Source organism: Martes martes, assembly GCF_963455335.1.
Source record: "Martes martes genome assembly, chromosome: 1".
In the NCBI taxonomy this organism is placed as follows: domain Eukaryota; kingdom Metazoa; phylum Chordata; class Mammalia; order Carnivora; family Mustelidae; genus Martes; species Martes martes.
This window is the reverse complement of record NC_137888.1, coordinates 198553083-198566928: the sequence shown is the minus strand read 5'-3', so window position 1 is coordinate 198566928 and position 13846 is coordinate 198553083. Positions and strand designations below refer to the sequence as shown.

Here is a 13846-nt window from a genome sequence, read left to right as displayed (position 1 = left end):
GGTATCACTTCTTGCTTTAAATCCTTGGATATGGGGCGCCTGGGTGGCTCAGTGGGTTAAAGCCTCTGCCTTCAGCTCAGGTCATGATCTCAGGGTACTGGGATTGAGCCCTGCATCAGGCTCTCTGCTCAGTGGGGAGCCTGCTTTCCCCCTCCCCCTCTGCCTGCCTCTCTGCCTACTTGTGATCTGTCAAATAAATAAAATCTTTTTTTAAAAAAATCCTTGAATATATTCACCAATAAAGCCATCCAGAACAAAAATTTTCTTTGTTGTAAAGCTTTTAATTACTGAGTCAATTTCTTTAACAAATACAGGACTATTCATATTTTCTATTTCTTCCTGTGTAAGTTTGATAAATTATGCCTTTCCAAGCAACTTGTCCAAACTTGTCATCTAAACTGTCTTACTGGCATAAAGGTTTTACTATGTTCATATCTTTTAAAATTTTTTAAAAACTTAATTTAATTGTATTCAAATTTTACTTACTTAACATAAATGGCAATACTGGTTTAGTTTACTATCCTCTAATCGTTTTAATGGCTACAGGGTCTGTAGTGATATTCTTCTTTTATTCCTAGCTTTAGTCATTTATATTTTCTCTCTTTTCCTCTTCATCAGTTACCCTGAGCATTTATGGCAATTTTATAAGTTTTTTTTTTTTTCCCAAGAATCACATTTCAATCACAGTGTTAATCACCCCTGTATTTCATTAATTCCTGCTCTTCTCTTATCCCCCTCCCACTTCATTTGGGTTTCACTTGTTCTTTCCCTAGCATTAAGAGATAGAAACTTAAATGATGATGGGGCACCTGGGTGGCTCAGTGGGTTAAGCCTCTGCCTTCGGCTCGAGTCATGATCTCAGGGTCCTGGGATGGAGCCCTGAATCTGGCTCCCTGCTCAGTGGGGAGCCTGCTTCCCCCTCTCTCTCTGACTGCCTCTCTGCCTATTTGTGATCTCTCTCCGTCAAATAGGTAAATAAAATCTTAAAAAAAAAAAAAAACTTAAATGATGGAATTTAATCTTTTTCTCCTGAAATTTACATGTAGAGCTATAGACGTCCTCATTATCATTATCTTCATTTAATAGTTGAGGGTAATTGAGGATACAAAGAGTTGAGAAAAACCTACCCATGAAAAGCCAAATCTCAAGTTTCTTTTCTTCAGTACTCTGCTCTTCCCATCTCACCACAGTGGGAAAAAATAATTTCCAAACCTAAGAGTCACCTATTTTTTTACATGTCTTTTTATTTTTTCCTTTCTACTCCATGAAACTTCAAAGTTAGATTGTTAGTCTTGTGAGTACAAAAACCATGTCTCATTTGCTGACCACTGAGTCTCTATGTATAGTAAAGCATCTGGCCTTGTCCAAAGAGAAAGTCTGGCTCTTGCCCTTGGCTTCTGTACCTGTACAATTTTTTATCTTTTTTTTTTTTTTAAATAGGCTCCACCCAACATGGGGCTTGACCTCACCACCCTGAGATCAAGAGTCACATGCTCTATCAACTGAGCCAGCCAGGTGCCCCTTGTCCTTGGTTTCTGGAAAGTACTCTGGTGACCCCTGGAATGTTATCCCTGACAGGAATATCTTTGTTTGTCTGGAGATCATCAGTCATACTGGAGAATCTAATGTTTTGATTCCAGTGTTGTGGAGAATCTCCTACTGGGGTGGTGGTGGCCACACTTCACTGTCATCTTAGGGTGAGAACCAGCCTCGCCAGAAAAACCACCACCGTGGCCTTCGGGGAGCAGGGGATGAGGGTGGGGGGCTTGGATCACATCGTATTAGTCTACCTGGAGACTGAGTTTAACCACCTGGGCAATCAATTAATCATGCCAAGTGATAAACCACCAATAAAAATTCTGGAAACCAAAGCTCGGGTGAGTTTACATATTTGGCAATACCCCATGCTTACTGTTACACATCAATGCCAGGAAAGTAATGCATCCTGACTCCACAGGGAGAGAACAACAGAAGCTCCAGACTGGGGACCCTCCCGGACTCTCCTGATTTGCTCCAACCTTTGGCTAATTTTAACTTGTATCCTTTCCCTATAATAAACCACAACTGTGAGTATAATTGTTTTATTTATTTAAATAAAGTTAATTTCAAAAAATTAACATCTTTATTTAAAATATATGTAAATATATGTAAAGTATTAAATATTAGTTATTTTATTAAAATTAAAAATAAAAATAAAAAAATTGTTGATTTAAATAATGTAATACTTAATATAACAGCAAATTATTGAAACTGAAGGCAGTCTTGGGGACTCCCAAACTTGCAGCTGGGGTCAGAAGTGAAGGCAGTCTTGGGAACTCTGCCCTCCTAACTCTGTAGCTGGACCCTAACTCCAGCCCATGTCCACCACAGTCACACAGTATGTCCCCAATAAATATTTGATCAACAAACAAATCAGGTATCAAAGGAAGGACTTTAGGATTTTGCACAATCAGGGGCATGAGATTAGACAGCTATCATTGGTAAGAAGGCGGTACCAGCTGCAGTGAATTTTCATCCCATCAGAAACCAACCGGGCAAGTGCTCTGATATTTTCTGGGGAGATCATCCCTTGTGGCCAACAAAATTCAAAATATTTTTACAGGACTGATTCAGGGCCATTAACAGTGATAAGGCCATTCTGTACTAACCAGTGGGAGGTACCCTGATAGGGATTCCTGAAGTACTAACAAAGGGTAGGCAGGGATCCCTGGTAAAGGGTACCCCCAACATTTTAGCATGCCTTTCCTAACCACACCCCAGTCCTGTGAAAAAGCAGTGTTACTGAGACGACAGTTCTCCCCTCTACCTGCAAAGCGGAGTTCATGAAGCAGGTGTTCCCCAGGTTTCCAAGTCCGCAGAGCCCAGGCTGAATGTGAGACGATGGCGACTCCTGACAATTATACGAAGCAGAGAAGCCAGATCCACTGGAAAACACAACCCACATCAGCAATAAAAGCGAGTGCTGTGCACATGCCCTCAGGAAACCTTGTGGGGCTCCTCCAGGGCCTCTGCAATCCCTATCTGGTAATAATTCCATGATATGAGTTCTTCCTACACCCCTCGCCAGCCCTCCAGTCACTCCCCTTCTCCCACCCCTGCCCCTGATTTGACACGACAGCAGGTGGTAAGCATATCCTTAAGGGGAGAAATGCTATCTGAGTTCTCTACTCTCAGGCTTTTGGCAAATGCTAACTGTGTTTCCCTCTACAAGGCTAACTGCCATGTGACTTCATGGAAGAACATGTGGTTACCAAGATTAAGAGCTCACACACTACCACTCACCAGGCCACACTTTGTCCTAACTGTGCTTGAGTATTCACGCATACTCTCACCTCACCTTCTCCTCCTCCATTCAGTCTGTGCTATGTGGCAGGCGCTCGTGAGATGCTCGCACAAAGGAGGGATCCCCCACAGCTGAGAACCATTCCCTCAGAGCTATTACTGTGCTGTGATACGGCCAGCCCATCCTTTCACACGAAAAGTGGTGACCCCCCCCACAGGAACACCAGTGACTTAGGCTGTGCGCAAAACAGCAGCTCATCTAAGGACAAGCAATGTAAGTGAGAAGTAGGAGACATACTCTACGATGGGTATGAAATGGAGAGAGAAAAAACATTGCAGCATGTTCCCAAGGAGAAGCCTAATCCCACTAGGCTTAGTGTTGCAGCAGAGGAGCTCTCCACACACAGGCTGGGAAAGGACTCAGAGGGAGGGAAGCGAAGTGAAAGGGCCTGCTCTTACCCCCTGCTGACACCGGAGCTGTGCATCCCAGAGGTGTTAGTGCTATCACCATTTGCAATGGGAGAGGCAGACACTGAGGAATAGGGACTTGCTGATGATGTTGGAGAGGTAGGAAAGTTTCTGCTAGGCGCAGTGCTTGATCTGGGAGAGAGAAGCAGAGACAATGCTACTGACTTTTTGCAAAAAGCAAACCCTACAGAAAGCCTTAAGGTCTCTTTTCAAGAAATAATTGTTCTCCATATCCAGTTATTTAAAATTAACTGCCAAAGGCCTACTGTCATACTACTTCAAGATTAATTTTACTTAAGTGAGTCAAGAAATTAACTGGTCTTCCTGGTCTCATTCATCCATGTGGTCGCCCACCCAATCTCTCAGTAGGATAAACCACAAAGTTGGTCTTTAGGGCATCCTGATTTGATTTATAAATCATAACCTTCCCTATTAAGGGTTACCAGTGAAAGACAGAGAAAAATGGCAATAAGAGAGGAAAATCCCCAAAATACTTGACCCGAAATGAGCAGCTGGCTCTGAGTACACTACAACAGGCAAATGGTAGTTTGGTTTCACTACACTATTCAAGGAGAATTGTTTTTGCTTCCTCAAATTTATCAAATGTGAGTAACCTGTTTCAAACTTATGTTTCAATATTTTTCACAATATATCTTATTTTAGATTTATACCAACTTTCTGATTAATAAATGCAAGTGCTATCCCAAACATTAAGTTGGTATGATTTTTTAATCAATTTTCTACTAAAATCTGTATAAGAACATGTAGAAGAAAGTGGATCATTCTGCTCTGTTTCAAATATGTACAACTGTGATTTTCCTTCTTGATTTGGGGTTATTTTTAGACTACAGAATATGATAATGATATGCCCCAGCAGAGAGCCCAACCTAAGGGATCTGATCTCAACCAGGGTTCTCTACAAGAAAGTGAAACAAGGCAGCAGAGATAAGGAGTGACCCTGCACCCACACCTGCAATGGACAGACATCAGGAAACTATCCAGGGGTTTAAGTTAGGCACTAGGAACTGAGTTCTGCTCCACAGTCTGACGTCACAGTGAGGGAGAGGGAAAGAGGGTTCCCCAGCCCCTCTCCTTCCCAAAGGGAAATGCACCTTTCTCAAATCCTGAAGAGCATTTGCTTCATAGAGCTTCATCCTCATGCTGCAAAAAAGTCCAAGAACCCAGATAACCTCAACAAGTAAAACAAGAACCAAGGGCACCCTCTTCCACCAGACAGGTGACTTCAGCACACACAGGAAACCTGTCCATGGTGATGAAGGCAGGAAGTAGCTACCCAAGGCTGGTCTGATATAGCATACCACTCTCAGGTCTGTTGACAGGTATTATAAGATAGTGAAATTCGAATTCTGACATGCAGAATCTCAAGGCATATAATTTTTTTTTTTTAAGATTTTATTTATTTATTTGACAGAGATCACAAGCAGGCAGAGAGGCAGGCAGGGCGGGCGGGGGAGGGGGGAAGCAGGCTCCCTGCTGAGCAGAGAGCCCGATATGGGGCTCGATCCCAGGACCCTAGGATCATGATCTGAGCCGAAGGCAGAGGCTTTAACCCACTGAGCCACCCAGGCGCCTCTCAAGGCATATAATTTAACACTCCCCTTTTTACTAACTGTTCACTGGTAACATTCTACTTCTTTGAACACAAAAGGGGAAAATCCACAGAAGCCATAACCAAATCTGTCAATTCCTTAAACAGACATTTCTGGTTGAAATGAAAGAAAACAAAGAAAAATTTTATTTGACATTTGTTTAAAATGTTCTAGAAAATACTGCCAGTAGTTTTCAGAGTAAATTCAGTCAAAAAGAAACCCAATGATGAGTACATAAGGATGTCTTTTTATATGCTGAAAATTTACATAAGACAATCTTTTTTTTTTTTTTTTAAGATTTTATACATTTATTTGAGAGGGAGAGAATGAGAGAGAGAGACAGACAGACAGAGCACAGAGCGGGGAAGGTCAGAGGGAGAAGCAGATTCCCTGCCGAGCAGGGAGCCCAATGCGGCACTTGATCCTGGGACTCCAGAATTATGGCCTGAGCCGAAGGCAGTCACTTAACCAACTGAGCCACCCAGGCGCCCAAACTTTTTCTTTTTTAAAGACATTTATTTATTTCAGAGAGAGAGAAAGCCAGTGAGCAGGTGGGGGGAGGTGCAGAGGAGGAGGGAGAGGGACAAGCAGACTTAGCACTAAACACAGTGCAGGGGCGGGGAGGGGGGATCTTGATCTCAGGACCCTGAGATCATGCTGGAACTGAGTCAGACACTTAACCGATTGAGCCACCCATACGCCACAAGACCAAGTTTTTCTTAAATTCCACCCTTGACAGACAAAAGCAAGACCTCTGTGCAGAAAAGTAACTATCTGGGAAATGCCTGGGCACTTGGCACTTTGTCATCAGGCAGCTTTAGAACACATTCTGGGGCACTGCAGGTGGGAAACATCTTAAGCTCCAGGGTACAGATGAGTTGAGGCAAGACCTCACTGGGTCTCATGCCAGAAACACTCTGAAAACAGAGGCTGCAAGTCCAAAGGATGCTTCTGCTCCTTTAAAAGACACTCTGGTCAAGTCTCTGGTCTCTCAGTAGCTTTCCACCCAGATATTTCCTGCTTCTGGGTATGTCTAGTCCTTACCAGTCACAACTAGAACATACCCTGAACCCAAGATCCAGGCCCTGTAACACACTCATGCCTGCCCTCCTTGCTCCACTGACCTCTGCATGCTTCTCAGATGGTCTCCAGGCTGAAAGCTGCTCTGCAGACAAGTGCACCCTTTAGGGATGACCTCAAGTAACCAGAGTCCAGCACCTGGCATTATCATTAAGATAACAATGAACTGGCTGGCTAGTGGCTAACAATGAACTTGCTGGCTCTACTGGTAGAGCATTCAACTTTGATCTCAGGGTTGTGAGTTTGAGCCCCAAATTCACAGCAGAGATTACTTAAGAATAAAATCTTAAAAAAAAAAAGAAAAAGAAAGAAAGAAAAAGGTAACAATGAACTCTTACTGGAATCCTCACTGCCTTCACAACACCCTAAGCTGTGCTCTCCACACCAATGCTGTTAACCCTCGTCTGCGTGTACCCACATCTCCGCTTCAGAAATACTGTCCTCTTCTACTTCTGGGCAGGCAGCCTCAAAAGGGGGTCATGGTGCAGAGTTAACCAGGAATCAGAGACCTCAGGCAAGTAAAGTCAGAGGGAGACAGAGTCAGAAAGAGAGAGAGAGGGAAGTAAGGCCTGCTCTACAAAGAACTTTGGAAGCACGAACACAAAGGTTTGCACAATCCACTAGGAAGAGAAGAACATCTTAAAATGTTCAGAATTTACAAGGTGGCCCTCACTAATAAAACAGCTGAACACAATTTATGCTGTTCTCCTGCCACAACACACGTTAAACTGACTCTATAGGTAGGTTAGAAAAAAGGGGGGGGGTGTAGGCCAATCAATGACTTCCCCTGAATAACAAATTCGCTTGTCACATTTTACCACTCCCTCAAGGTTAACCTGTGTCTGCTTGACAGATAATGCATTACTGAATATATAGCTGTTTTTGTTTTTTAAAGAAAATCTAATCAAAAAGGGTACCTGGGTAGCTCAGTTGGTTAAGTGTCTGCCTTCGACTCAGGTCATCATCTCAGGGTCATGGGACCAAGGTGCACCAGGGAGCCCACTTCTCCCTCTCTCTACGCCCCTCCCCCTGCTTGTGCTCTCTCTCTCTCTCTAAAATCTTGGGTTGCCTCAGTGGCTTAGTCAGTTAAGCATCTGCCTTTGGCTCAGGTCATGATTCCAGGGTCCTGGGGCTGAGTCCCGCATCAGGCTCCCTGCTCAGCAGGGAGCATGCCTCTCCCTCTCCTCCCCAAACCCCACTTATGTTCTCTCAAATAAATAAAATCTTAAAAAAAAAAAATTCTGAGAGTTTTGATGAATGATTTTAACCCATTTATCGTTATTTTAATCACTTTTCAAGCTGTCCTTAATTCAGACTCCTTATCTCATGTTTTCTAATTACCAATTCTCAGTTGTTCTTTTTTACTTCTTGCCCTCAATTTCCCTTCTTAGGTGTGGCAGTTTCCTAGCTGTCTTCAGTACTGTGATTTATAAGAAACATGTATTTTTTAAAAAATAGTAAGAAATATGTATTTTGGTCTTGTCCAAAATTCCTGGCACACAGTCCCTCAGTAATTTCCTCAGTGGTGAGTGATGGGAGCATCTTTTGTTATCCTTGCATTTCTGCCCTTGGTTCATGAAATAGCTTAAGTGTTAAAAAGCAAAAGGAATGTCTTATTTCCAACACACCCCTTTCAACCACCTCAGTTTATATTAATGACTTAAAAAGTCACAAAGGATGGGGCTTGCCAGAAGATCTAACCATGTGATTAGAGGGTTGGAACTTGCAGCGGCCCAACACCAAACCTCTGGAGAGGGGAGAAGGGCTGGAAATCTGAGTTCAGTTACTAATGGCTAAATGATTTCATCAATCATGCCTACTTACGGAGGCCTGCACAAAAATCCCTGATGTATGGGAACTTTGGAGAACTTCCAGGTTGGTGAAAACATGGAGGTGCCAAAATGCTGGAATGACTGAGGGCAGCTCCTCACCCCTTTCCTATACCCACCTGGTACCTCTTCCATCTCACTGTTGCCGAGTTATAGCCTTTCTTGACAAACTGGTCTTCCTGAGTTCTGTGAATTATTCTAGCAAATTATCAAGTCCAAGGAGGGATCACAGAAACCTCTGATTAATAGTTGGTGATCCCAAGCACAGGAAACAACCTGGACTTGGAACTGGGCCAGTTCTGATGGACTGAGACCTTAACCTGTGGGATCTGATGGTACTTTCAGGTAGACTGTGCTAGAATTGAGTGAAACTATACAACAGGTGTCAGAGAACTGGATGGTGTGAGAAAAACCTACACACGTATAGTGGCAAGTACTGGTAGAGTAGAGAAGAAAAAGAGGGTTTGTTTTTTCCCCCGTCTTGTCTCCCAGTAAGTTATTCTAACCTTTTTTCTTAGAGACCCCAATTTTTTTTAATCTTTTAAAATATTTTATTTATTTATTTGAGAGAAAGAGTGAGCAAGAGGGAAAGAAAGATCACGAGTGGGGGCAGAAGAAAGGGGAGGAGACTTTCTTGCTGAGCAGGGAGCCTGACGCAGGGCTCGATCCCAGGGTCCTGGGATCATGACTTGAGCTGAAGGCAAACACTTAAGTGACTGAGCCACCCAGCCACCCCAAGAAACCCAATTTTTAGCTAGACACACTGCAACCCTGCTAAAAGGCATTTTCTGGCTCCCCTGAAGCCAGGTATGGTCATATCATTGGCCAAAGAGAAGCAAAGAGATGTTTTATGTATGATTTCTGGGAAATTTCCTTAAAATGAAGGGCTATTTCCCTCCTTTTCCTTGTTTCCTCCTCTTTGCCACTTGAATGCAAGTGTAACCAAATAGCTCAGGATCCTAAACCCACAGGGAAGCACCTCTGAAGCAGAAGCTGCACATAGCAGAATAACATGACAGAGCAGCTGGGTTTCTAATGATACCAGCACTGGACCCCCGCCTCAGAAAATTTTTTTTCAAGATTTTATTTACTTATTTGAGAGAGAGAGAGAGAGAGAGAGAGAGAGCAAAAGAGCATAAGCAGGGAAGAGAGGGAGAAGCAGGCTTCCCATCCACCCCCCAGCAGGGAGCCCGATGTGGGACTTGATCCCAGAACCCTGAGATCATGACCTGAGCCGAAGGCAGATGCTCAACCCACTGAGCCACCAGGGATACCTCAGAAATTCCTCTTAGAAAGACTTAAAGCATCATCTTTCTTAACTGCCTTCAAACCTTTCCTAATCAACACAGCATATTTCAAAGATATATTTTCTATTTTTACATTTCTGGCAGTTACTCCATTAACTTATTAGAACATAACTGTTTTTATTTTTGCCCATCAACTACTTAGACTTGTAACATTCCCATTTCTCTCAGCTCTGTACTGCCTCTCATTTCCTCACTTGTGTTTCGTGTTGGCATTACCCAGAATTAACTTCTAGACTGTTATTGATATGGGTTGCTTTCTTACACCTATCTTACTATTATTCAACTTTTTACTGAAGTACTACATAGAGAATACATAAATCATGAACGTCAAAATCAAGAAATTTGAACCAAATGATTACATCTACATAACCAATACCCTGACCCAGAAACAGGACGGCCCTAGACCCCAAGTGTCCTCTTCATGCTTCTGTCAGTCATGATTTCTCCCATAACTAACCACTACCAAGACCCTGAGCCCCCTAGGTAAGTTCTGCCTGTTCTTAAACTTGATATTAAGAGAACACAGGATGCCATGTTTTGTGTCCAGTTTCTCTCATTCAACATTGTTCATGACACACAACACTACTGGGTCCCTACAGACTCTCACTGGGTGAATACACTACCATGTCTCTATCCCCTCTATTTTTGGACATCTGGTTTAACTCCAGTTTGTGACTATGACAAGCAAACAGTGCTGTCGTGAACATTTTTGAACATATCTTTAAGTGAACATGAGATGTATTTCTGTTGGCTGTATGCCTAGGACTGGTTCACAGAGTTGTAGAATATGTACATAATTCTTCCTCTAGTAAGGGTTGCCAAATCTCCTAAAATCACCACATCAATTTATATCCCCTAACAGCAGGGCCCAACAATCTAAGGTGCTCCACACCTCAACATCACTTGGTACTGTCCATTTTTTTCACTGAGCCATTTTGGTGGGTGTGCAGGAGCACTGTGTTATGGTTTTAATTTGCCATTTCTGGATGATTGCAGAGGTTAATACCTCTCCATATGCTTGCTAGCCATCCAGACATCCTTTTTGGTAAGTTAATTTTTCAAGATGTTTTGCCCCTTTTCTAATGGGGCTGTCTAACCTTTTCTTACTGACTTGGGAGGCGTTTCTTCAAAATTCTGGAGATAAACAATGTGTCAGACATATCATTGCAAATATCTTTTCTCACCCTGTGGCTTGCCTTTTTACTCTCTGGTGAACATTCTTAAAAGTCATAGTCACCCCCTCTATCCGTTTCCTCCTCCAAGGTTTCTGGTGTTGTGTCTTCTGTCAGAAATCTTTGCTCACTCCAAAGTCCCAAAGCCCTTGCTTTTCTGGCCAACAGAACACTTCCTTATGAGCGTGCTCTCTCTCACATTACGGATTCTACCGCATGCCCCTGGGCTCTAAAAGTAATTCCTCCACTCAGGAGCCTGATGTGGAAAACCTTCCAAGGTCAGCTATGCTAAAGGAAAAAAATATTTCAACTTTACATTTAAATAAGTTTCGCAGGATTCACAATTCTGCTTTTCAAGCTATTTACTTTGACCCTGAAAAAGTCTCTCCTAGATCCATTATTGCTACTGACAAGTTTGATACTAGTCCCCTTATTCCTTTGTGACTTTGTCTTTCAAAAAGATTTGAAATTTTCTCTACATCTTCGTTGTTAGGTTTTTACTGTAGTGTCTAGGCGTGGGATTTCTTCCTTCCATCTGTTTAGCATTATTTAAATTTCAGACCTTTCCTCTTTTATGATTTCTGGGAAACTCTGGGTCATTATAACCTCATACATTTTCTTCCCCTTCCTCCGGTCACTTTCTCTCTGCCTCAGAGATTCCTATTACACAAATGTTGACATTTCTACCCCATCCTTCATAACACTTCACTCTATCTTTCACCTCTCTATCCCTCCTAATGCTGCACAGAATTCTTAGACCTGACCTTCCAATTTCTTCACTCTTTAGCGACATCCATTCTGCTACTCAACCCATCTCCTGAATTCTTTGGTCCCAAGTATGCCTCCTTATTCCTGTTTCATGTCCCCACTTCCTTTCCTTGATGATACTCATTATGCTTACTCCATGCTCCCAGGAGGCTGGGAGCACAGATTATGCTCCCACTAGCACAGGCCATCAATGGGTCATTTTCTTTTCATTCGACTATACCTGTCAGCTACTCATTATGGCTTCCTTGAGCTGTTCACCAGGTGAGACCACACTACTCCTCCACTCACTGCACTGCCTCCAACAAACTCTCTACCACCACCACCCCCAAAGTACACCTGGAATCCAGAGTCTCACATGGCCCATGGGGCTCCCCACGTCATCCCCTGAACCCTCCTACCATCAGCCCCAACAAACTCCCACCAGTCTTCAACAAAGCCTGCTTTGGCTTCAGAACGTCCACCGTGGCTGGCACCTCATCACAATCACATTATTAAGCACTCCACTCATTAAGCACTCCACTCGCTGCTGAGTCCCTCACTTCCGCTGTGACCATGCTCAAATGGCACCTCGGAGAGGCCTCCCTATCACCCTACTTAAATCTGCTCCTTCCCGGGGCGCCTGGGTGGCTCAGTGGGTTAAAGCTTCTGCCTTCAGCTCAGGTCATGATCCCAGGGTCCTGGGATCGAGCCCCGCATCGGGCTTTGGGCTCAGTGGGGAGCCTGTTTCCCCTTCTCTCTCTGCCTGCCTGTCTGTCAAATAAATAAATAAAATCTTTAAACAACAACAACAAAAAAAAACCCTGCTCCTTCCCAAAGCCTAGCACTTGATTTTCTTCCCTGATTTTTTCCCACAGTACTTAAAAACCACTGTACCTGTGGGTAGTTCTTGTCTACTTACTGTTCCTTGAGGACAGAAACTTTATTACTGTATCCTCAGTATCTAGAAAAGTATCTGGAACTTTTAGGAGAGTGAGGAGTGTACCTCAGGAATCTCGCTCTGGGCTCATTGGCCACGGGACACACTTTGCAGGAAGAATCTAACCTTCAGGCAAATTCAAGAAGGCACTGCTCTTTCCCAAAAGCTATCTCCCTTCACTGGAATCTGAGACCTCAAGGTGTGGAAGAGATGGGAAGAAGCAACACTGGGAAAAGAAGGCAGAACCCACCAGTCTTCCTTGGCCAGTAAATCCAGCCTCTTCTGACAACTTCTCCAAGTTGTCAACCCTACCTCACAGACCCACCTTCTGTCTCCCCTGGGGGGGTCCTCACAGTTTTTAAGTAATTTTCTTTCAGTTCTGTGGCACTTCCAGTTCCAAGAAGGGAGTCAGCAATCTAGGCTAGCCTTCTGACTGCTGCTGTCACAAATTACCAACAACTTGCTGGCTTAAAACAACAGAAATTTATTATCTTAACAATTTTGCGGGTCAGAAATCCAAAATGATTCTCACTGAGCTAAAGAGCTGTGTTTCTTTGTGGAGGCTCTAGGGACTTCTAGAGGCCACACACGTTCCCTGGCTCATGGCCAGTAAAGCCTTTCTATTCGTTTTACATCACGTGCCCTCCATAATGGCCATCACACAGTTACCCCATCCCTCACCCACCTCCAGCAACACTCAGTTTATTTTCTATAATTAACAGTCTTATGGTTTGTCTCCCTGATTTCAACTTTATTCTTCCCCATGATCCTATTTTGTTTCTTAAATTCCATATATGACTGAGATCATATAATTGTCTTTCTCAGATTGACTCATTTCACTTAGCATAATACCCTCTAGTTCCATCACACTGTTGCAAATGACAAGATTTCAAATTTTTGATGGCTGTGCAATACTCTTACTATATATATATACACATATATACACATACACACACACACACACACACACACATATATATATATATATATATATATATATATATGAATGACACATCATCTTTTTCCATTCATCTGTTGATGGACGTCTGGACTCTTTCCATAGTCTGGTTATGGTGAACACTGATGCTATAAACATTGGGGTGCACGTGCCCCTTCAGCTCACTTCTGTATATTCAGGGTAAATACCCAGTAGTAGTGCAATTGCTGGGTCACAGAGTAGCTCTACTTTCAACTTTTAGGAACCTCCATACTGTTTTCCACAGTGGCTGCACCAGCTTGCATTCCCACCAACAGTGTAGGAGGCCAACATGTTATTTCCTGACTTGTTAATTTTAGCTATTCTGACTGGTGTAAGGTAGTATCTCATTGTGGTTTTGATTTGTATTTACATGATGCCAAGTGACGCTGAGCATATGTTCACGTGTCTCTTGGCCATTTGCATGTCTTCTTTGGA

The 13846-nt window shown here is 43.1% G+C and overlaps 1 protein-coding gene across 2 annotated transcripts in view; it reads right to left on the bottom strand.

The window, feature by feature from the left end:
* Positions 1-13846, bottom strand: part of USP4 (ubiquitin specific peptidase 4) — a 51573-nt gene that overhangs the window by 19832 nt on the left and 17895 nt on the right. Inside the window, exons 7-8 of one of the 2 annotated variants that reach the window (XM_080797619.1) lie at positions 3742-3882; positions 2807-2924 (exon numbers count right to left, since the gene is read on the bottom strand). In XM_080797619.1, the coding sequence (XP_080653745.1) occupies positions 2807-2924; positions 3742-3882 (259 nt within the window). The remainder of the gene's footprint in view (positions 1-2806; positions 2925-3741; positions 3883-13846) is intronic. The other variant, XM_080797620.1, reaches the window with a different exon arrangement.